Raw genomic sequence first — 22,856 nt, 5'->3', positions numbered from 1 at the left:
ACTATATGCAATTTCAGGGTCGGACCTTTCCTGTTTCAACAAGGCGATGCCGTCGTGCACAAAGCCAGGACCAGAAAGAAATGTCTTTCCCAGTTTGGTGTGGAAGAAATTCAGGGTTCCCACTCTTTTTAAGAAATATTTTTTCTATAATAGTTTTTCTTGACAATACAGGACAGCATGTGCTCACAACCAGCGGTCACCCGTAGGTGGTCAGCTTTTATGGGACATTAGTGAATTAGTTTATACAATTTTCCTCTAACCAAAACATGAATTTGGCCACAGCCCATAAATAACAATTCAAATCAAGGAGAACATTTGTTTATTTTACAGAAAATCATGGGAGCGGAAATGAATAAGGAGGGTTTTTCGGTGCGATTATTTCAAGATATTTGGTCATTTTCATCAATTTCCAGGTGTTTTCATGACTGGAAAAGGATTTCCAAGTTTTCAAGGTTTCCAGGACGGGTGGGAACCCTGAACTTAAATTACCTGCACACAGCCCTGAGCTCAAACCCATCCAACAGCACTGTTCGCTGAACGACAGGTATGTGGTCATCTGCACATCCACAACTCCATTTGATGGCATAATGAGCAAATGCACCGTGTTTAACTAAGGAGGTAAGCGCTGCTGTGTGTGCAGAGTGTGCGCATCTTACTATCTGAACAATACGCCCTTTAAATAGCAGAAAACAACAGCAGGAAAATGTCTTTAGACAAGGTCTTTAATGGTCAATCTCTCTCTGCGGCCTCAAGATAGAAATGCGCTAACAACGCACATAACTATATCCCATTTTAAGATTTAAGTACATTCACTTTACAATGTACACATGGACGTAAGCAATGAAACTGCACCGGGGTAAGATAGGGCCCTCAGTGTATTCCACTGCTCTCTCTATCTCTCTCTCTTTAATTAGCAGACCACCGTCCGGTCGGTAGCATCACTCCGCAGGGATGAGGCCGGAAGAGCAACCTTCACAGAGGGGCTGAGAAAATGTTGGACACATCCACAAGGCCCTTTAAGGGGCAACAAATTCTCGTGTGAATCCTACACTTCCTGAGAGCACACACACACACACACACGTCACATGTATGATTCCACGCACCCACAAATGACCCTTGGATGTACAAACAGTGAAGATGTGAACCAGCTGTTGATAGAGATAAATAGATGAAGGTATTAGGGAGCAGTGAGTGCTAATGACCTCCTCATATAGAGGATGCAAGAGGTGGTGTTATAATAAATACAGAAATATCAGTAGAACGAATCATCTGTGCTGATATAATTAAAGGTGTAATTAAAGAAAAGGCTGATATTGTCCATCCTCTAGGTGTGCACAGTTGTCAAGGAAAGCCATGGCATGGTGTCTGAGCTCATGTTTTTACTGTCAGCCAAATAAAAGATTTAAGTTTTTTATATATAATAATCATTTAAAAAAGGAAGAACACAACCACTGTGTTTGTTTTTTAACTTTTTGGGGGGGCTACAGTCTCTGCTCCCGCTGCGTTCAGATAAATCTGCTATTCTTTGTTTAAAATTGGTAATAATATTTATATCTTGCTTTTACATTCTCATGTTTTTTTCTTCTGATAAATCCCCTCCTCTTCTATCTCCATTTCTATGAAAACAGGCAACCCATTCCTCCGTACCTAAACTTGTCTATCCCCAAAGGTCTCCTTACACGTAATCGCTAAGAGGGGAGCGTCTAAGTGTCAGGCGGCGGTCTGGAAAGCTGAGTTCATCGCTCCTGAATGCGTCTGCCTCTAATCCCCTCTCTCAGTGTCTCACATAGAAAATCCTCTTGGAATCAGTCTCACAACAAGACGAAGGTCTTTAAGGAATGGTTAAGAAATCCAGGACATTTTCCAGGACATTCTCTAGAGTTTTTTTTGACAATACAAGACAGTACTTGCTCACTTGGCTTGACTGTTCTCCCCATAGCTGATGTTTCACCTTTCCAGGGTTTGATTATTACAAACACAATGATTATTACCAGTGATACTAATTCCGTGGCTCCGTAGCATTTCCAGTGAGCCAACATGCTCCTTCACTCTGTTTGACCTGAACAGAAGGTAACCATAAAAAAAAACAATTCCAGCAAAACATAGATATTTATGGCATATTTGTTCATTTTAATCAATTTCTAAGTGTTTCCATGACTGGAAAACTCATCTCTAAATTTCCAGGTTTTCTAGGACATGTGGGAACTCTGATGTTAAAGAAATACACTTTCTTTCTGGGAAGTCCTTCATCCTGCAAGACCTCTCTATTTCTGCTGAGAAGACCACAGAACGCCCTGTTTATGGTGCAATACCGCTGGCAGTTTCTTTCACGTGTAGGTCTAAAACCATATATCTGCTGAACTGTTAACCTTGGCCTCTGGCAGTTATGTCCCTGGTGTCTTTGAGAGTTCATACTTTTCTCTGTCCTTCAACCCTTCCCCAACATGTGAACTTGCGACCCTGACCTTTACAGCCACATCCTCCGTCTCCGTGGGTCTCATCTGTCGCCTGGTCGGCTGCTCGTAGTTGTCCATCTGGTAGCGCATTGGCTGCTTCCTGTTGATGGCTTTGGTCTTGAGGGGGATATTGAAAGAGAGAGATCTGAAGTTAGTATTAGCAAATAAACTCAAGACTTTCCCGCATCCGCTTCGGTTCCTTGGGGAGAAGAGGAACAAGCGCGGGGGTTCCCTCTGATACAAGCCTCGAGGCCGTTGCTCCAGAGGGTTCTATCCCACTGCTAGCGTCTTATCTTCCTCTCATCCAGACACACTATACATACAAACATACTGTACATCAGTGTCTTTGTACTTCATGTGGAGCCCTGTTATCTTTGTACAACTGACTTGGAACAGAATTTGCACCCCAACATCACCAATTTGTTGTATAAGTAGCAAGGCTAAAGGTCACTCTGGCTATGTCACGTAGCATCGTGTCACTTGCCACAAGCGATCAGACGCCTGAAGCTCACATCTGAGGAAGCAGTCAGGGAACAGTAGGCAGGATGTGCAGGGGGAGATGTAATGAAACTGCTGCCATTATGGGGCAGTGATGCATGTTAACAGTGGAGCATCCTGACGAGGTAGCGCACATTAAGGCTGCACAATATGGTAAAAAAAGGTGTTGGTTTGCATAGAAAACAACAGGCACTGATATGCAGCATTGCAGCCACTCTAGAGGAACAAACTGCAAGTTGATGATTCTTGGCTTATAATATTAAGTAAAATACATAGCATTCATCCTCTTGGGAGCATGAATATCCTCCCAAACAGCCTTTTTTTGCATTATCCTGTTTAAAATGATGTAAAATAACTGTGCACTTAGCGACGGCGCCAGCCGATTGGCTGTGGGTGGAGAAAAACGGCTAAAAAATTAAAGTAAAAATGAGCATATGTCAAAAAGTAAAACATTTATATAGTTCAAATAACTGTTAGTGTCCAGAAATACTTGGTTTCATGTTTCTACATTTAGAAATCACTTTCTTTCTAAAAAAAAAAAATCGGTCAAATTCTTGTATTTTTTTTTAATTTATGACTGAACTTCAATACTTTTTTCACCACCACTGTAAAGTAAAGCTCGGGGTGGAACTAAAGAATTAATTATCAAAAAATTCCTTACTTTTCAGGCCTCGTCAGTGACCAAAGTGCTGTCATGGGGACATTTTCATCTGACATGAGGAGCCAGATGAAACCTCAGTGAGTCAACTAAATCCAAAGGAATCATCCTCTGAAAAGCATGAATACTGATATTCATATATACACTGGCATCACCCGGCCTCAATGCGAGAGAGTTTTTCAACCTGCAGTAAATCCAGTACGTCGTCTTCTACATTCGCTGTTAACACCCCGTCTGCAATGGCCCTTTCTTTGGAGAAGTCTACAGGAAGTGGTGAAGTATTGATAGCTGAGCGGAGGATATTGTGCAGAAACTCAAGCAGAAAGAAGAAAATTCACATTACTTGCTGCAGTGTTTAATTGATTTAGTAAACTGGCTGGAAAAAGAACAGTCCAATAAAACCGCAACAGCGCCCACTTAGCTCCCAGATATCGTGGTCAAACTTTAAAAAATGAGAAATTTGACCACTTTACCACTTGAGTGAGTTTGTAATGGCATCATAAAAGGGACATAAAGCAGCTGCTACAAAATGGCTGCAAATGGGGCTTTCACATTAAGTAATAAAGTAATAAAATAATGAAAATGACAACCAGAAAAACTTTGCTTAAACCCAATATTAATGTTTGCATTTAAGTAGAGCAGCTCTAAAACCAACACTGTTGAATGCAGCTACTGAAGAATATATTCCATTATAAAATAAAGGAAAATGTTGTGTTTACAATCCTATTTGAAACCCATTAAACCTCTAAAGAGTTCTGTGAGTCACTCTGCGCCGTGTTCTGACCATTTTAGACACAAACAGTGTTAATCCCACTGCAACATAATAGTCACCATGTGACTGAAACCTCAGACAGACACAAGATTAAAGTCTGTGCTGCAGTTCACTGGGTGGTGATGGTCGGTTAAACCCCCCTCCACACACACTCAACAAAACATATCAATTAGTCCTGAGGAATTAATATGACATATAATACGAGTAAAGCAACACTTGATGTGAATATCACTCGATATTAAACCGTATGATGCTCACAAGCTAAGGACAAGCTGCAGCTGGCAGAAATAACATATGGATAGACGTCTTAACTAACTACTGCCACTCTGCTCAGCAACGTTTACATGATCAATCACAGCCCATCCTGAAACCAAAATGGCACATTGTTTTTGAAATTCAAGTGAAATTTTGAGACATTTGAACACTATGATTCGACAAATGTCTGCATTGGCAGAGTCAGTACAGTCATACAGTACTGTAGGCCTTCAGGAGGGATCAGTTTGAGTTCTTTAAATTCAGAATTGGCCTCTTTGATGAGCACTGGAGGAACTGGATGTTTCTTGACTTATGCACAGCTTTTCAACTTTTTTTATAGTAAACCAACTGTCTCCCTCGACGTCTTTTTAAATTACTTTAATATAGATAAACCTATTTCTAAATAATGCTGACTGGGTTTCCTTTTTCTCATTTCTCAAAATTCATTTGCACGAACTCGACGACCTGCTGCTAGTCACAATAACCGTGTGTCATTACTCATCCTCACTGTCTAAATATGTGAATATTCCTTGGAGGGTCTGCTCATTGCTCATTAAGATCTTGTCCCAGAAGGACTGAGGGCTGACGTTATACAACGTCCCTCAGCACCCTGTTAGAGCAACCTGTCACCAAAATGGAAAGGACACGAGTTACCTGAAGTAACATGGAAGGAATGTGTGCTCGCCACATTGATCCAAACCCTATCCACGAGGAAGCTCGAGCTGTTTAACTCAGCACATTAAAGCGATTTCTTGGCACCTTTAGTTTGCTTTGATAACGCCATCTGTTTTAAATACAGGATAAATGTTTGGATTTATTTTTTTTTTTTACAGTTTTAACCAGCAGTCATTTGATGTGACGCCTGTGTGATCTCTGCCTCAGATCTAAACTGAGGAGAGTAAAAAGAAGAAAACTTGCAGCAACCATTGACTTCAGGAGATGATGTTTCAAAATAAATCTGACTTCCTGATTGCAGAGAAAATGTCCCCAATGAACACAACAGACACCAGTTCAAACAAGTGGTCTTAATTATATATATATATATATATATATATATATAAGACATTAAAGGATAATGTCCCTTTTTGACTACCTGGGTGTTATTTTCATTGTTTTTTTGGGTTTTTTTTTATCAATTATGGTTGCATTTTATTAATAAATTGCAGTTTATTAATTCTGGGAGTTGGAGTTCTTCAAGAAAAGCAATGATGCTTTGAAAAAGTCCCAAGTTTAAAGTGTCTGATGTCAACATTAAGTCATTTTTAGGAGAAACTTGGAGATCTCCCATACATTATAGCAGAAGATTCATATAGCTTTGACCTGCTACCTGGTCTAATGTCTCGCTGAATACAAAAGAGGAGCCGTCTGACCCTTTGTTGACTGCTGTGTCCGGCTTTGTTGCTGTATCTGCAGATATCAATACTGAAAGTTGTGGCTAAACCAACAAAAATACAGTCCAGACTGTAAGATAAAGACAATCAAATATAAACTGAGTTCAGTTTTTGTTGATTGATCAACACTCACCATTCCCGGGTGTTTTTTTCCAGCTTCGAAGGAAACCGTCATGTCTCCATTTCTCCAGCTGTCGTCTTCAATTTCGTCACTCTGAAGAAACTCACCAAGCTTCTGGACACTGAACACACACACACACACACACACACACACACACACACACACACACACACACACACACACACACACACACACACACACACACACACACACACACACACACACACACACACATTCAATCCAGGAATAAGTGTGATTGTGACGATAACCAATACCAGTAATCTCTCAGGAGTTTAGAGTTTCTCTTCACTGCTGTCAGATTTCCTCCGTGTTCCTTTAATTAGATTTACCACTGGAACCACATCCAGTTTGTGACACAGCATCTCCAGTTTGTCTTCCTTGTTTAGTCACATCCCCCTCTTTTTCTCAGCCAGTAACAGTCAAACAGTTGTACACTATCACAGACACTCACCTGACCAGAGCCTTGACGGCAAATCTGACAACGGTGGAGAGCAGGAAGAGAGGGGTGACCAGGATGTGGAACAATGCTAGAGCTGCGAAGGCCTCAGAAGGACTGGGACCGCTTTTATTGAGGAAGTGATGCATCACGAACGTCTACGAGACAAGATTTTTAAAATGTTACCATTTAAGTTACCATTTAAAAACCAGTTATTCTGCAGTTACTGCGGCTTCAGAGTCTGTAAATCCTGTATTCTAGACAATTTCAGGGCAATGTAAGGAATTAAAACATGTTATCCACTGGGAACTCTTACTGAATTCATCTGTGTATTATTAGCTAAACTGATTGTCGTAGATCGTAACAATAGTTCGGATATTACAGCGCTAACTAGCAAGCTAGACAGGACAAGGTATTACTGTGCAAAATAAATCAGTTCATGGTGACACAAAGACAGACTATAGAATCTCAGTTTTGGGTGAATAAGTTAAGAGAGAGAGAGAATACATATTTAATAAGAACATAACTGCAGTTCTACCTAAAAACACAATTTGGCTGGACATTAAAAAAACATTTATCTTGGTTTTATTTACTGCAGTTAGGCTTTGTAGGGCAGTGTTGATATTGACAGTTCATATAATGGTTGAAGAAGTAATTAAGTCTTACCGCAAGAACAGCAGCAATAGGAATAGCGGCATTCATGAAAACTGCACGGAGAGAGAAAACGTTAAGTAGAAAACAGTTATATGAACTACAATCAATGCAATCATTCAAACTCTGTTGTTTTCATCTTACTGGACATAGATGTGTAGAAAGCGAAGGTCTTGAGGCTGGTGAGCTCCTTTCCTCTGGTGTCCTCCACGCTGTCGCAGAAGATGTTCTCCCAGGCATACAGCTTCAGCAGCTTGATGCCCTTTAAGATCTCTGAGGTCTTTTTCAGTCGATCGGTAGAGTGTTCCTGAAACAGACAACAGAGGATAAAATGTGTGTTAATCTATCCCATAGTCAACAAACACTACGAGACTAAATTGTTACCAACCGCTGTAAAATAATGGATTTACTTAGTGACAATCAGTTAAAAGTCTGCATGGAATATGGTTACACAAGTATCCTGCTTACTAGTGAGCTTTTTTGTGTGTCCGCCAGCTTTGTAGCTATGAGGTACTGGACTGGTGCCAGCAGGACTATGACAGATGCTCCAACCAGGGCACTCCAGCCCAGCAAGTAGTAGAGCAGGATCACTCCCATTACAATCTGCAAAGAAACAAAACACAAGAAGTCTTCACTGCAACTCGCTACACAAGATTCAATATGTCCAGAAATGTGTGGAGGTTCCCGTTCAGCCCTTACCTGTACAGGCATGGCCCACAGGTTGGGGCAGAGGAAGAGGAACCACATCAGCTGATTGGTCTCTATAGCCACCAGGTTGTTGATCTGCCCCAGCGTCATCTCCCCCATAGACATGTTGGAGGTGGACAGACGCAGGATTTTGTTGTAAATCATCGCCTAGTTAATGAGACAGAGACGTAAGATTAGCTCTAACACTGAGCACAAACACTGCAGTCCTGTTTGAATTAATGAAAGGGCACTGCTGTCTGTCTGAATGCGCCTCTGGAGGAATCAAACACTTTAACAAACACCCTGATACAGAGCGAACAACGACACAGTAAGAACTGTAACCAGGGTCTGAAGTTAACTTTTTGGCTCATCAAATTGAACCAAAGTGAACATACAGAGTGGAAAGCTAGCGTACTGTAAGGAGATATTCGCTGAATTTGAGAAAAGAACTTGTATTTGATTAGAATCACATCACGTAGAATCACTTACCCTACCTTTAATGCAGTGGTTTCTATTATTACATCCAGTAGTAGTAGCAAGAGTAGCATCCTGTGTTTGAGTGACGAGTCCCATGGTTTAAATACCAGAGGCTTTTCTGCCCCGACTGAGTGATTCATTTAAATAAATTTATGACTGACACAGCTGAATTATGCAGAAATATGCTCTGCATGTTTTGATAACATTTCACTGGTTATTTACTTCAGCGTCAGGAGATCTCTCGAGTTGCTCTGTGCGTCTTCAAAAGTCAGTTTGGATGGTTTGTAAGTTAAAACCTCAGTGTAGCTGTAAACACGCAGCGTTTTAAATGATCTGCTGTCAGCTCAGGTGGATAATGTTTGCATGAGGGTGAAATAAATCTATCAGCGAAACCAAACGTTGGACTCTGAAGCATAAGGGAGATGACTCACGCGAGCCTTTACAAAGCGACACCTCGGTGTGGAAACAAAGCGTCCAAACTTAAATTTCCGTGATGTTTCACTCACCAGAAGGGCTCCCCGCAGGTTGATGCCTGTTTCTATGGTGACGTAGTACGAGGCCTGCAGGAAGGTCCTCTGCAGGATTAGAGCCAGGAAGAGAAGCACAGCCAGGACTGAAGTGTTCTGCAGCAGCTCAGTCGAAGACATGAAGTACACACCGAAATAGGTCTCCTACAACGAAGGACACACGCTTGAGATACAACTTCAACATGAAGTTCTTCTCAAAAGCTTCCACACTGTAAAACTCTTAGTTTTAATAATTTAATTATTCTGCTTTTGGGCCCAAAACTATTTCCAGTGTAAATCATACATTTGGTGTCTGAACACTGTTTTTATCTGTGTTAAAATATCCATTATTGAAGGAAAGAAGAAAATATAACAGGTGATTCCAAACTTTTTTACTTTCTATACGTGTGAATATCACACACACACACACACACACACACACACACACACACACACACACACACACACACACACACACACACACACACACACACACACACACACACACTGCAGTAGCAAAAAGCTCAGTCTGATACTCAGCAGACCTTCCCTCTGTATTAAACTGAAGCAGGGAGTGTGAGGTGAGTGAGGAAATTTTCCACGTCACTCAGAAATGCAGCCCTGCTCTGCTCTCTATCTCTGCTGCCCGTCGTACCCACTTAACCAGGCAGGCACGGACCCGACAACAGCTCACATTCAACATCGACTGTAACAGCGTGCAGCCAAATGGACTGAATGAAGATATACAGTCATTACAAGAAGCATCTGTTCTGCCTCTCCTCACAGCTCTGTGTGTATTATGACCTTTGGAAGAAACTGGCACAGATTTAAGAGGAGTCGATGTCTGTGATCGGCTCTGCCAGCACTCCTCTCCTCCGCCAAATGGACCGTCTTCAATAGCGTCTGGTTTCTCTCTGTCTGATAGATATCTTTGTTGGGTGTTATTGTAGAGTAATACAGCTGATATCGACTGGTGCTTATCCTGATGTATCTGGATATTTGTGCAGATATATTAAACAGTGTTGAAGTGATTAGTAGGTTAGCTGTTTATCCATCAACAAAACTATTATACTAACTTAAAGTTATTTAGAAATGCTTTTTTCAGGCTGCATGATTATGAATTGAATATTTTTGGGGTTTGGACAGCTGAATACATTATCTCTGAGAACAAGTGCTGCCCATTTTATGACATTAGTCAAATTTGATTTGACATTTTACAGATTAAACGATTAATCGACTTTAGTTGGAGCTCTAATTCATTGTTTTACACTTTATCTACTACATGTTCAAAAATACAATCACTTTGTGCTACATTTACATATACTATACCAATTATACTGTTGGTCAGTATGTACTGTAGGGACAACAGATGTAAAACAGCTGCTAGCTAACTCTGATATAATTACTTTTAATCGTCCCTGCAAAAAGACAAAAACGCAACAAAAAAAAACCCAATAAAAATATGTAAGTAACATTAACATTTGACTATAACATTACTATTGCAGTTACTATGAATTCAGAACATCTGGGAACCAGAAAGTGTGCGTTGATTTATGGTTTTCTAATTGAACTGTTAACATTCTGCAAGTGAGTTCTTGTATTTTTAGTGTTTTTGAGTTTGTATTTTGGACTTTCACACCGTGAGGACAGTTTTAGAAAGTGAGGAGATTTTGGAGGGTGAGAATATTTCAATAAGTCCTTACGTCTTTGGTGCTGTTTGAAGGTTCAGACTGGGTTTTAGGGTTAAGGTTAAAGTTAGAACCCAAATTTCCGTTTAACATAAGCAATTTTAATAGTTTATTACAAACTAAATAAAACTACATTGCCCATATAATATAGTACATACGATTATTTAAACAAATAAATAACCCATTCCTTAATTACAGTCACATGCATCATTTATAAAATATCAAACATATATTAAAAACCATAAATCTTATTCTGTCCGAGCCCGACATACGACAGTAGAGAATCAAAGCTCTACCTTTCAGCACCGGCGCACTCTGACATTACAGACATAAGATACAGATACAGCGTCGTTCACACACTTACACACACACACATACTGGTGGCGACACGATGACTGCGACCAACGCCTCGGTGACACACTGGGAGTGAGTCATTCATCGGTTGGCTGGACCACCCAACATCAGTGACAGGCAGGGAACGCGGTTTGTGTGGAAGACGTCGCACCAATTTGCACTTAACGGTTAATAAAATTATCCTACGTAAACACTAAGCAGACTTCAGCCGTGCCCCGAAAAATGGGTTTAAATTTCCAAAGTGATTTCTCTAAAGGGGAATGAATGACGTTCAGCTTTTCACACTCAGTCGTCTCAGTCGCGGTCTGTGACTCTCATATGACACTGAATCGATTTCTGTACCAGTTTTCAAGTCAGAGCAGTAATTTTATATCTCGCAGCTGTCAGGGTCAGGAGACTTCCATACTACTACTATACTGTAGCCATATGTAGCAGCTATATTTAATGTATGTCAATAACCACTTCCTGCCTTGGATTTGTCGTAATGTCTGAGTCAGGGCTGATGGAGAAATGTCTGTCATGTCATATTTTGCTCTATCGTTTAGTTTGTGGGTCATAAATCCCACATTTGAGAAAAATATGCACTCTGAAGGGGTTGCTGAGGCCCACCAAAGTAAAGCCTTATTAATTATTAATTGAAATGTTGCACAAAGGTGCTCAATAAAAGTAAGTAGTAGTGAGTAGGTAGCATTTTTTTCTTGGGTATATAACTCGATAAGTAATAAGAAAAAGGTCTCATTCATTCATTGAGTTCACAGAAAATGGGCCATATTGTGACATATTTTGTGTTTTCACTCTAGATTTGAAAACCAGGGATCAAACCTAATACCTGTCTGAAGAGTTTAAACTTTTTAATAAACCCACCTTGATCTTGTCTGGTGTTGCAACTTCATCATCAGTCTTCAGGTACTTCACGATGCCAGAGATGCAGAGCGGCCCGGCGAAGCCCAGCAGGTCGGCCAGGTAGCGGAAGGTGCTGCTGAGCAGGATGGGCCGACCGAACGCTCGATACATGGAGCGCCAGATCGATGGGGCCCGATCCGGATCCTCGGCCGTCTGTGTGGAGAGAGGGTTGATAGAGGGTGAAATTACTACTGCTACAGCCAACAGGGGGAAAGTTAACAGTAAAGGCATAAAGCTGGCATATCGCCCTCCATCTGCTCACCCTCTGGTCCTCGTAGGCGTCTTTGAGCCGTAGGTAGTTGGTGAGGGCTCTCATGGCGATGGGCAGCTTGCCAATCTTCTTCAGCTCTATGGGCCTCTTATGGGCTCCCATGATGAGAGGATTCATCCACCAATATGTTGCCTAGGAATGAACCACTTCCTGAGTTTAAGTAGTGCTCTAGTAACATTTGATACTGACTGTGAGACCTAAACATTAAGTCTGGCTGACGGATGATGTGAAGCTTGAACTGAGACACTTTCTAACGTTACTTGTGGTTTAAATATTTGAACTTTTAACTGGTTTTTCAGTCTATCTAGATAGAACATTTTAAAAAACTGTAGTGTTTTTGTGTCTACCTTGGACAGCAGGTTGACAAACGGCTGCAGAAAGCGAACTCCCAAATCCTGTAAATCCTCTGGTGGTTTCACCTTTTGTGGGTTGGCAAAGAACACATATTTCTACAGGGAGAGAAAAGGGATAAGAGAGTTAATGAGCATAGTCAAATACACTGATTAGAAAAAGGGATTGTTTCTCTTACGTCCTGCATTAGATTGAATTACTGATGTTGGATGAAACGTGATTACTCACCCTGACTCTGATGACATTGATCTCTACGGCCATTAGCAGTCCGTACAGCAACACTAACAGCGCTGTGATGCAGAACCTCAGGTGCTGTGGTCCAACATGGTACTCTGCAAACTTCCACAGCTTGATGGACTTTGTGATGAACGCCAGCACCCAGTAGATGAACAGGACTGTGTGGAGGTTAAAAAAGGGATTTAATGTGATATTACAGCCTGAGACATTACTGCATCTTTACTTTGTGATGGTGCTGAATAGAAAATATCTATAAAGTGACCTCATTTGAATGTTAAAATACATAAAATACTGGTTTTCCTCCATTTCAATGATGCAAAATCGATTCCCCTTAAAGCTGCAGTAGGTAACTTTTATAAAAAATAACTTTTTATCAAATTTGATGACATTTTCACTGTGTGCTCATCTTCTATCCATCGATAAGGCCTTAAACCATTTCACTGCAGCACAAATGTTTTTGTTCTTACACTGAGCACTGCCAAGAGACAGGAACTGAACCTGACTGTGACATCGCTGATGAATTCACAAGCAAAGGCGCTGCACCACCATGTGCCCTTCACACTGGGGGCTGCTCTGAAAACTGAGTCATGGCTGATGGAGAAACGCCTGTTGTGTTATATTTTGCTCTATCGTTTAGTTTGTGAGTCATAAATCACACACTACTGGAGTTCATATGAGAAAACTATGCACAGGTTTGCCAAAGAGTCCCAAAGTGTCTGTATATGATGCCCTGGGAACGAGACTCAACCATCAACTATCTTTCTTGGCTCTGATTGGTTCATCTAAATTGGTGGAGTACTCTTTTAAAGGCCGGGAAAAGTATAAAATAGAGTTTGTCTTCGGCTCACCAAACCAAGACACACAATTGTGTACTAATTCTAAAATCTGCTGACTGAATAGTGTACTGAGCCAGAGAACAGTTAGAGCAAAGGAAGATAATGAGGTTTAAGCAGCCCGGTGTCTCCTCAGTCTTACCGAGCAGCAGTTTGGGGAAGTTGGACGTCTCGATGTTGTGATAGTAAACCACTGATGTTGTGGCTGCTACGAAACCCATGAAGGCCGGCATGAAGAGATGGAGGTGGTTGGTTTCCATCATCCTACAGCGAGAGGCAAACAACAAATATAATTAATATGGTGAATTAATTAACTAACTGGAGACCGAACCAATATATAGTAAAACTTTTTCTGAAGACAGTAGAAAACAAAAGAAGCCTGAGGTCTCACTTGTTGGAGACGATGCCCTCTGCGAACTCGCACACGTGGACGAACAGCAGCGAGAAGGTGAGGATCCATCTCAGGTTGTGGCCGGGGAAGTGAAGCCACGTGTTGTGATGGATCTGGACCTTGGAGCTCTGGCTGCCCCAGCCTGACAGACAGACAGATACAGAGAGAGGAGGACAGACAGACAGACAGACAGACAGAGTGAAAGATGATGTGAAAAAATCTGAACATTTTGGAAAAACACAACCTGTACGGAAAACGGGAAGGAAAGGAAAACCAACCAAAAGACACACAGGTACAATGATTGTTATGTATTTTACACTGGTTTAAATTCATGTAAGTATGTTAAAATCCCATTTGGGCTAAATTCATAAAGACTTCACTCAATGCTTTGAAAAAAAAATCAGCATTTTCTGTGTTTCTCAAATGATCAGAATTGAAAATATCAACCTGTTTACTGTTTACCAGCCTTTGAATACACCGGAAAACTTGATTCAGTTGTTGATTAGGGCTTCTGCCAATATCGAGTCCTGATCCGATATCTTCCTATCATACAGTTCCATAGTTGCACACTTCTAGTACATTAAAGTTATTAATCCAATGAATAGGCTTGACATTTGCATGATTGGCAGTTACAAAACACCTGTCCGATTTCTTTGATTAATCAATCAGAAAAAAGGGAAAAATGTCCATCACACTGTTACAGCTCAAGGTGACGTCTTTAAATGTCTTGTTTTCTTAGAGATAGAAGATAATTCAGTTTACTGCATCGAACAGTATCGTATTGCAGTATTTTATGTTGAGATATTGTATTGATTCTCGTTCAGCGTGGTATTGATTGTATTTTGTGGTTAAACCAGCTAGATAGCAGTGTTGGGCTGTGATGTTGGATGTTACAGCTGTTGACTTTTCGGGTTGCATTGTGATATATATAATATAAATATATCGAACAGTAACCCCTGTATCGTGATATGCATCGTATCACCAACACACACCTAGTTAGAGCCGTCAAATATTTGCCATTTTTGCTTTAAAATCAACTTAAACGATTCATCCATCATCTAAATAGTTGCCAATTCATCCACCAAATCGATTAATCTCTAAGTCTCGAGGCTTCAGGAAATTCTAATGCACTAACTGAAAGTATATGTGCCACCTTAATGTCACTTCATTGGTAGAAAGGGGTGTTACTACGGGTGCTCAAGTGCCTCTAGGTTTTTATTTGTGCTGACAGTGTTTCTTATTAGGTTTGTTTCTGCTCTTAACTAAATGGACTGCAGCAATTTTGGAGGCTCAGGGGACGCAGACCATAAAAAACTAGAACCAGGAAGCACCAATTAGTGAGTCCTCAGGGAACCCGCCGAGGGCTTCTGGTCAGAACTATTCCCATAAACTACTGTCACACACACACACACACACACACACACACACACACACACACACACACACACACACACACACACAAACACAGAAGTTATTGTCTGCACAGCAATACCACACTAAACCAACAATAAATACTTTGTTTGTTCTGTAAGTTTCTTCAATCATTTGTTCTTCCGTTGTTCCTTCCCTTCTTGCTTCCATCCTCCTCCCTTTCTTTTACTCTTCTTTCCTCTTCCTCCATATTTTGTCTTCTGAATATATGAGGTTCATTGTTCAACAGGGAAAGAGACAGACGTAGAAGAGTAAACGGGCGAGCAGGAACTAAAATAAAGAAATAACTCCTAATATTTTTTGTTTAGATTCACTGTTATTGCCTGTTTGCTTTACTATTTCCTGCCCCCAGTGGATCACTGAACTGTGGTTCTAATCCCATCTTTACTACCCTTCAAAGCTGCTTAATGTTCACACTGGTGACAAGAAAGTGTGTGTGTGTGTGTGTTTGTGTGTGTGTCAATGAGAGAGAAAGAGAGAGAGAGAGAGAGAGAGACAGAGAGAAAGTTAATATCACATCTGCTCTGCCCAGCCCCAGATGACGCTGGAGTAACAGCTTACTGTAACACAGCTCAGCGAGAGCTTCTTGTTAATTCACCGATCACATCCATGTCAAGAAGATTCAAGTAGCTGGCGTTTGATAGCATTTCGTTTTTCGTTTCGTTTTAAAGTTCAGGTAAGACCGAATCGGCGTAGCCAGAGGCACCTGGGCCCAATGTTTCCGGCTATAAAAGCCCCGCCTCTCTTGCTTTCATCTCTTGTGTTTGGTTTCGTTGTGTTCTGACATCCAACATTCACCTTTCACTATACATCCTCATCTTATCTTTAGTTCCCTTTCTGGTTGCGTTTATGCTGTTATGTTAAAATAAATTAGTTATAACAGTGACAAAATTGGGGGCTCGTCCGGGATTTGAACCCAGGAACCTCTCGCACCCAAACAAGAATCGGACCCTCAATAGCACTGAATGTGTGTTACATCCCCACCCGGTCAAGCAGCTGTCCTATTAACGGACTCTGCTGGGACTGAGAGCTCCCAGTAAACAGCAAGGCCAGACGGGGACCAAATACAGCATCTGATGCTGACATAAAGGGGTGACGTTGGCGATTGGAGGCATAGATCTGAGTGAAGGCCTAAAATATTAAAATCAACTCAAATTTTCCAGGACGATATGGATTATTTCCAGGATATTTGGTCATTTCCATGTGCATCCATGACTGGAAAACCATGTTTATCCAGGATGTGTATGAACTCTGACTGTACATCCATATATTCCTACATTTACTAAACCTCTTATCCCGTTTGGGGTCACATGGGGCGAGTGGAAGCGGCTGGTAAACCCTGGACAGGTGACACACATACAGCCGTAAACCACCACATTCACTTCTAAAGGCGTTGCCCTCATAATCACACATATTAAACCCAATACTGCGTATCACAACGTGATCTAAAAGAACCTGTCTGCTCCAGTAATCCTCACAGGATTAGTTCTGTCCCCACAGCTGCAGCAGTTTCTGAGACTTTCCAGCAGAAAAGGTGAAGCTTTAAGAGGCTTAAGCAGGAAACACTTAAACATCTGTCACAATACACATAACACAGACTGTACCACTTTTCTTCTGCAGAAGCACAGAAACTCTTTTGTGTACTTAATCTGGATATTTTTGGTCCAAAATTCATCCAGCACTAAATATTTACTCTGGAAAATGTTTATTTTTTTTTCATCTTGGCCTTCAGGATAGCTCCAGCACAGAGCTTCAGACACACAGAGAGAGACTTCGGACTAAATGTCCATCGTCCTGTTAAAAAAGGGGGTTTGACCTCACAAGCAGCTGCTATTTCGGGGGGTTAAAAGTTTGATTTGCACAAATGCTGCATTCAGGTCCCACAGGGAAACAACCAGATGTATACGTGCGTTCCACCTACCGATAAAGAGGATGGGGAAGGTGATGAAGAGCAGGAAGACGTGGGGAACCAGGTTGAGGGCGTCCACGAAGCAGCCATTGTTCAGCACGCCCTCCTTCACGGTGTAGGCATTGATACCGTTGTCGTTGCCGCAAAACGACAGGGCCATGCCACCGCCCGGCCGCTCCACACGAGCCGCGAGTCGGTCTGTGGGAAAAAAAAAAACCAAAAAGAGCTTCAGGTCAGTTCTCACGGCACAAATCAAAGACGCCTGATTCAGTCAGCGTGGGGCGGGTTGTGTGTGACGTCTGTGTCACCGGCTGAACTCTGGAGACATTTTGGTGGCATGTCACACGTTCAAGTGCACACACTCACTCACACAGCAACACAAACGCAGTGCCAGCGACAGGCATGAGAGCTATTTGAGCGAGGGGCAGTGCCAACGTGCCCTCTGGCTTATGAGGCGTTGGTGTTAAATGAATGTAAGTGCTGGAAGAGGCAACGTGTTGGGAGAGTCATTAAAAGCTGACTTAAGTTTCGGGAGACTCGGGTTGTCCCTGTTTTAACTATTACAGAGAGCAGTGTGTGTGTTGTGTGTGTGTGTGTGTGTGTGTGTGTGTGTGTGTGTGTGTGCAGGGAGCGTATGACAGTACAGTACAGTGACGTTGAATTTTATCACTTTTAACTACAAAACCAAAACAAAGATGGCCGGTGGAAGGTAGTGTAATGGTGGCCATCTTTGTTTGGGACAAGAGAAGCACCTTGAGGAGGAATCGGGACAAACTGGGGAGATATGGGAGGTGGTTTATTATTTAAATATTAAAACTTAGCTGTTGTTTTTGGAGATTTAAACTCATTATTTTTTGCTTTTATGAATGTTACTTTAACTGTAATTCACTGGGCTCACTAACATAATAAAACTGTAACTACATTATAGGAACAGGAAAAGAAATGTGGTCCCAAATGAGCTTTAATCTGGATAACTGACACCTTATACAGACTAAATCTAACAAAAAACAACACCTGTGTTAGACTACAATGACATAATAACAGCAGATACAGCTCAGGATCAGGAAGCTAAGTCACTATGAAGGACAAAAATGGCACAAATATGAATAAATAAACGTAGAAATAATTAATTAAATACAAAAATAAACACATTTTGGTAAAGAAAAAGTCTATTTCTGTATTTCTACATTTATTTCTACTGGTTTTTCCCCCCATTTTTTTGTCCTTTATAATTTCCACAGCAGTTACATTAAAGTTAGGCCAACTGTAAGCTCAATGAGGAAGACCACATACAAACCCCAGAGTCTCTTACCTCGGAGAAAAGTAATAATCCTTATTGACTCCGTTTCATTCCGGACGCCTGGTGACGTTTGGTGTTTGTTTGTTTGTTTGTTTGTTTGTTTTAAAAGAAAGGAAAAACAGAAAAAGGAGAAAAAGAAGAGGAAAAGAAACAAAATACAGTTTGAGAGTTGGACAGAAAAAAAGTTGATTATTTTTAGCCCCGCAAGAGCATCAGCTGCTCCGCATACTGCAGCCTGGCTCTGCCGACAGCGTCAAGCTACACCGAGTGAGGCTCAACGCTTCCGGTGGCGTCCTTCAAAGTAAAGGAATCCAAAAATTAACTTAAATGCAACTTATTTTATTTTACTCACAGTTTGGAATCATAAATATGCAAAAAAAATGAGCTGCAGTTAAATTTAGTTGTGAGTTTGTTAACATACACATTTATTTAAAGTACATTTTATGAACAATGCAAGGATAATATTTAAGTATTAAAGGTTAATTACACTAAAAAAGTTTTGGCAGTATGCAATCATTTTATAAAATTATATTCAGCTAATGTATTACATTGAGTTCGGTTTAGGGGAATAAGCATTTACTCAACAATTAAAAGGTATTTTTAATGATCATTTACATAATAATTGGTTATATAAACACACGTTTTTTAAGTTGCATAAGCTGCTAATACAAATGAACTTGTTCCAACTAGTTTTTCCACTTTATTTATGTCAACACAACTCATCAGAAAAATGTTGTAGTAAAAGGTTTATTTAAATCGATAAACTAGAACTTGTGTGTAAGTGTAATTAATCGATTTGAGTTAGTTCAAGCATTATTTAATGTCCTTCAGTTGTCTTTATTTGGTAGATATTGCATAATGTTGTCATTTATAAGGAGTACTTTTACCAAACAATGCTACAGTACATTTTCTGGATTGGATTTTACTCTTTTTATTCCTTCCTTGTTCACAAATGTCCCCAAAGACACGTTTTCTAGAGATATTTTTTATTTTATTTTGAAGGTAAGCACGTCGTAAGTTCCGGTAAATGCCTATTTAACTTTAGAGAACTTGATCCAACTTCCCCCAGCTATCAGATTTCCAAACTTGAAGCAGTTTAGTGGTGGGAAGGGGGTTTATTATGGGCTTCTTCAACAGCCAACAGACATGTCAGTTACACACAGTGAAGTAACATCACCTCATCTGGTTACAGTGTTTGGCACAAGGCCCCCTTGTGACCTAATAACTTAATCTTAATCATTTGCAGGTCACATATATATATATATATATATATATATTTTTTATTTGCATGAACAGAAATAAATCCTTTTTTTCTATTTTAGTATGAAAATCCATAAGAATTAGCTAATTAAAGTACAAAATCCAAACCTCTGGGTCACAAAACATACAAAATATATATTTGAAAAAAGCCCCAAATTTCAACATAATAAATTAAATTTTGACTATAAATAATCTATAATCTGAGTACGACTGGATGCATGCACTGGAGCTTGCAGTGAAATCATCCACAATCTAAAACCTCACTGAATCTGAGAGGATGCAGGATTCACACGTTGGTTTTTGGCTCTGCGTCGGGGAGGGAGAGAAGACCTTGGATCCGGTCACCAGAGCGCACTGGAGCGGACACAAACCCCCCCGCTGTCGGTTAGTTATGTAAGAATACTGGATGCAATTCCTGATTTTCACAAAATATCGATGAAGCATAAAGAAACCAATCCGCACAATCACACATCGTGCAGCATAACCTAGAATGTGACCCCCCCATGTGACATAACCCAAAGTCCTTTAAGAAATCTAACAATTAAAGATGTTTACGCATATAAACAAATATCAATATAGATATAAAAGTGACTTATTATGTTTTTCTAAATAAGCCGGATTCCCTCTTTTATTCGGCGTGACTAAAACGAAGGTAGGAAGTTTTATCTTTATAAAATCTGTAACTTTTTGAACTGTCCCGCTTGAAACTCCCTTAGCCTCCTTCCACCAAAAGAATCCTAATAGTACTGTGTGCGGTAGCCTAGCCCAGCGGGAATCAAGCTCATATTTAGCTGAAATACATATGAATGGTGGATTATATGGTTGCCGAAATTAAGAATTGCCTTCATGAGATTCAGACATCACATTTAAACATATTTTTAACTTACAACATTTCTCCGGTAAGCAGGAAAACCTTAAACTGTACGATTGTTTAATGAAGTCTGGTACACAATATATGGCTTTCAAATTAAGAGAACGCCGAAGTGTCTCTCTGAACTGAAGACGTCGTTCTTACACCAGGCTGAGGATGCTGACGCCTGGCTGTGTATGACAGAAGGATAGAAATGGGAAAAGCCTTACCCGGTTTGAAGACTCTCACTGGGATCACAGCGTCCCCCTTTTCCCGGATCTTAATCCCCGAGCGCGGCGTCTTCTGATATTGCGGTTTATACTGAAGGCACAGGGGGGAACAGGAAATGCCTATGCATTACATTTACGGCCGTGATACGGTGCTATGCACGACACACACATACACACACACACACACACACAGTCCCAGATATGGTGGCTGGCTTTCTCTGCTGAAATTTCTCATAATGCACCACAACGACATGGGCAAATGTAGGTCAAATTAAAGCCGAATGAGCACCATGGAGCTGGGTCGGCTGTCTGTTTGCAGAGATACTATTTTTAAGCTCGCAGTTATTGTAAAAGGAGAGTTTTCATTTAATAACACAACCATAAGTGCACCTTCGCTGGCAGTAAAGCTCAGTGGGGGTTCTGCAGAGGATGAGGGGGCTTCAGTAAACTAGTTTTACAGGGTGGGTTCATTAGAATAAAACATAGCATGGAGGGGGAAAAAGTAGTCTGTTGATCAATAAATACACCTGCCCAGGTAACAAAATATCATTATATACGAGCTATAGGTGGTATAAATGAAGATATCTCCTCAGTTTTTAGGATAATTAGTTTAGAAACATGAGTGTTTTTACCCTCAAATAACACAGAAGCATCTATTAAGACTGTCTGTCCACCTGCGCTGCATTTTATTTTGAAAAGTGATTGATTCCTCTACAGCACAGGGCAGGAAGAGGGCGCTGTTCATTCAAACCCATCAGTGACAACTTCTGAAGGTGTGTGGAAGAGGTGGAAGAACTAATATTGCTTAATATTGTGCTTTTTACTCCACTACATTTAGTTACTTTGCAGATTTTAGTTATTATTACAGATGAAGCCACTTATTTTGTATATTATTTTGAAATTATTTTGCATACTGAGTACTCTTTAAGTATATTTTGATGCTAATACTAATGTATTTTGACATAAATTAAGATTTTAGAAGGAGTTTTACTTGTTTACACAGTGTTTTTTCTACTTTTACTTAAATATACAGCAATGAGTTTTTAATACAGATGTATCAGTCAGCGAGAAGATTTCTATACAGTTATTCATAATGTCTGCCACCAGGTCAGATTTGATCAGATTCCCCTTGAATTCAATGAAACGAGACAATAGAAACACTACCGCTTTTGTCCACAGGGGGCGCCAGAATCAAACAATAAAATGAGCACCAGAGCGCAGAAAGTTATGATACAGTTGAGCTTAGTCGGGGTTAGATTTAGCACCCTATAGACGACACTTTATTCTGCATTGTCCACTAGAAGGACACCCTGGAGCTGTGGTTCCCAAACCTGGGGGTCGGGGCTCCAACTAGTGGTCACCAAAGCTTCACAGGGGGTCGCGATGCCTTCTTGATTTTAAAGCAGGCTAGAAAACGGAAAAATCTACACACAGTAGGCCTGTATCTCAGCATTTGGTTCACTTCTGTGAAGAAAAGTAAGTCTAATATAACAATGGCCAAGTTTAAGGGACAAGAAAACTCTATTAAGTCTGTATGATTGTTTAAAATGATAAAAAAAAATTATATTACAGACAGAGAATTGTATAAAAAGTTCTCTAAAGAGGAAATAATCTGCTCAAAATTCATCCAAATCAACATTCCCTATTTGGATTCATTGTACAGTTTTGAATATAATGTGAAATTTCCATAAAATATGTCACTTAGAACCGCTAACCTAGAGGACACTGTACAACATTTTGTGTTTTTATGATAATTTTAGGGACATTTTAATAAAATTTTGTCTGCTTTATGTTTTTTTATTTCTTTGACAATTATTCACACTTAATAGGCTTAATTTCTGACAAATTCAGTGTTTAAAATGCTGAAATATTGGCCTATAGCAGGTATTTTTTTATAAGTTTTCTTACATCCCTTAAAC

General features: G+C 40.4%; 1 protein-coding gene across 9 annotated transcripts in view; it reads right to left on the bottom strand.

The window, feature by feature from the left end:
- Positions 1-22,856, bottom strand: part of abcc9 (ATP-binding cassette, sub-family C (CFTR/MRP), member 9) — a 62,880-nt gene that overhangs the window by 39,855 nt on the left and 169 nt on the right. For 4 of the 9 annotated variants that reach the window (XR_007882478.1, XR_007882479.1, XM_051391722.1 and 1 more), the window contains exons 2-17: positions 20,938-21,028; positions 17,310-17,495; positions 13,958-14,099; positions 13,709-13,833; positions 12,725-12,891; positions 12,493-12,594; positions 12,137-12,277; positions 11,836-12,027; positions 8,930-9,094; positions 7,959-8,114; positions 7,728-7,862; positions 7,404-7,566; positions 7,275-7,315; positions 6,624-6,766; positions 6,164-6,272; positions 2,466-2,573 (exon numbers count right to left, since the gene is read on the bottom strand). Coding sequence is in view for 5 of the 9 variants with exons in the window: in XM_051391722.1 (XP_051247682.1) it covers positions 2,466-2,573; positions 6,164-6,272; positions 6,624-6,766; positions 7,275-7,315; positions 7,404-7,566; positions 7,728-7,862; positions 7,959-8,114; positions 8,930-9,094; positions 11,836-12,027; positions 12,137-12,277; positions 12,493-12,594; positions 12,725-12,891; positions 13,709-13,833; positions 13,958-14,099; positions 17,310-17,495; positions 20,938-21,028 (2,166 nt within the window). In the remaining 4 variants the exon portion in view is untranslated. Of the gene's footprint in view, positions 1-2,465; positions 2,574-6,163; positions 6,273-6,623; positions 6,767-7,274; positions 7,316-7,403; positions 7,567-7,727; positions 7,863-7,958; positions 8,115-8,929; positions 9,095-11,835; positions 12,028-12,136; positions 12,278-12,492; positions 12,595-12,724; positions 12,892-13,708; positions 13,834-13,957; positions 14,100-17,309; positions 17,496-18,609; positions 18,869-20,937; positions 21,029-22,856 lie in introns of those variants that run through there. The other 5 variants (XR_007882480.1, XR_007882481.1, XM_051391723.1 and 2 more) reach the window with 2 other exon arrangements.

The sequence above is a fragment of the Dicentrarchus labrax genome, unplaced genomic scaffold, assembly GCF_905237075.1.
Source record: "Dicentrarchus labrax unplaced genomic scaffold, dlabrax2021, whole genome shotgun sequence".
Lineage (NCBI taxonomy): Eukaryota > Metazoa > Chordata > Actinopteri > Moronidae > Dicentrarchus > Dicentrarchus labrax.
The sequence above is the reverse complement of the archived record's forward strand: the minus strand, read 5'-3'. Positions and strand labels throughout refer to the sequence as shown.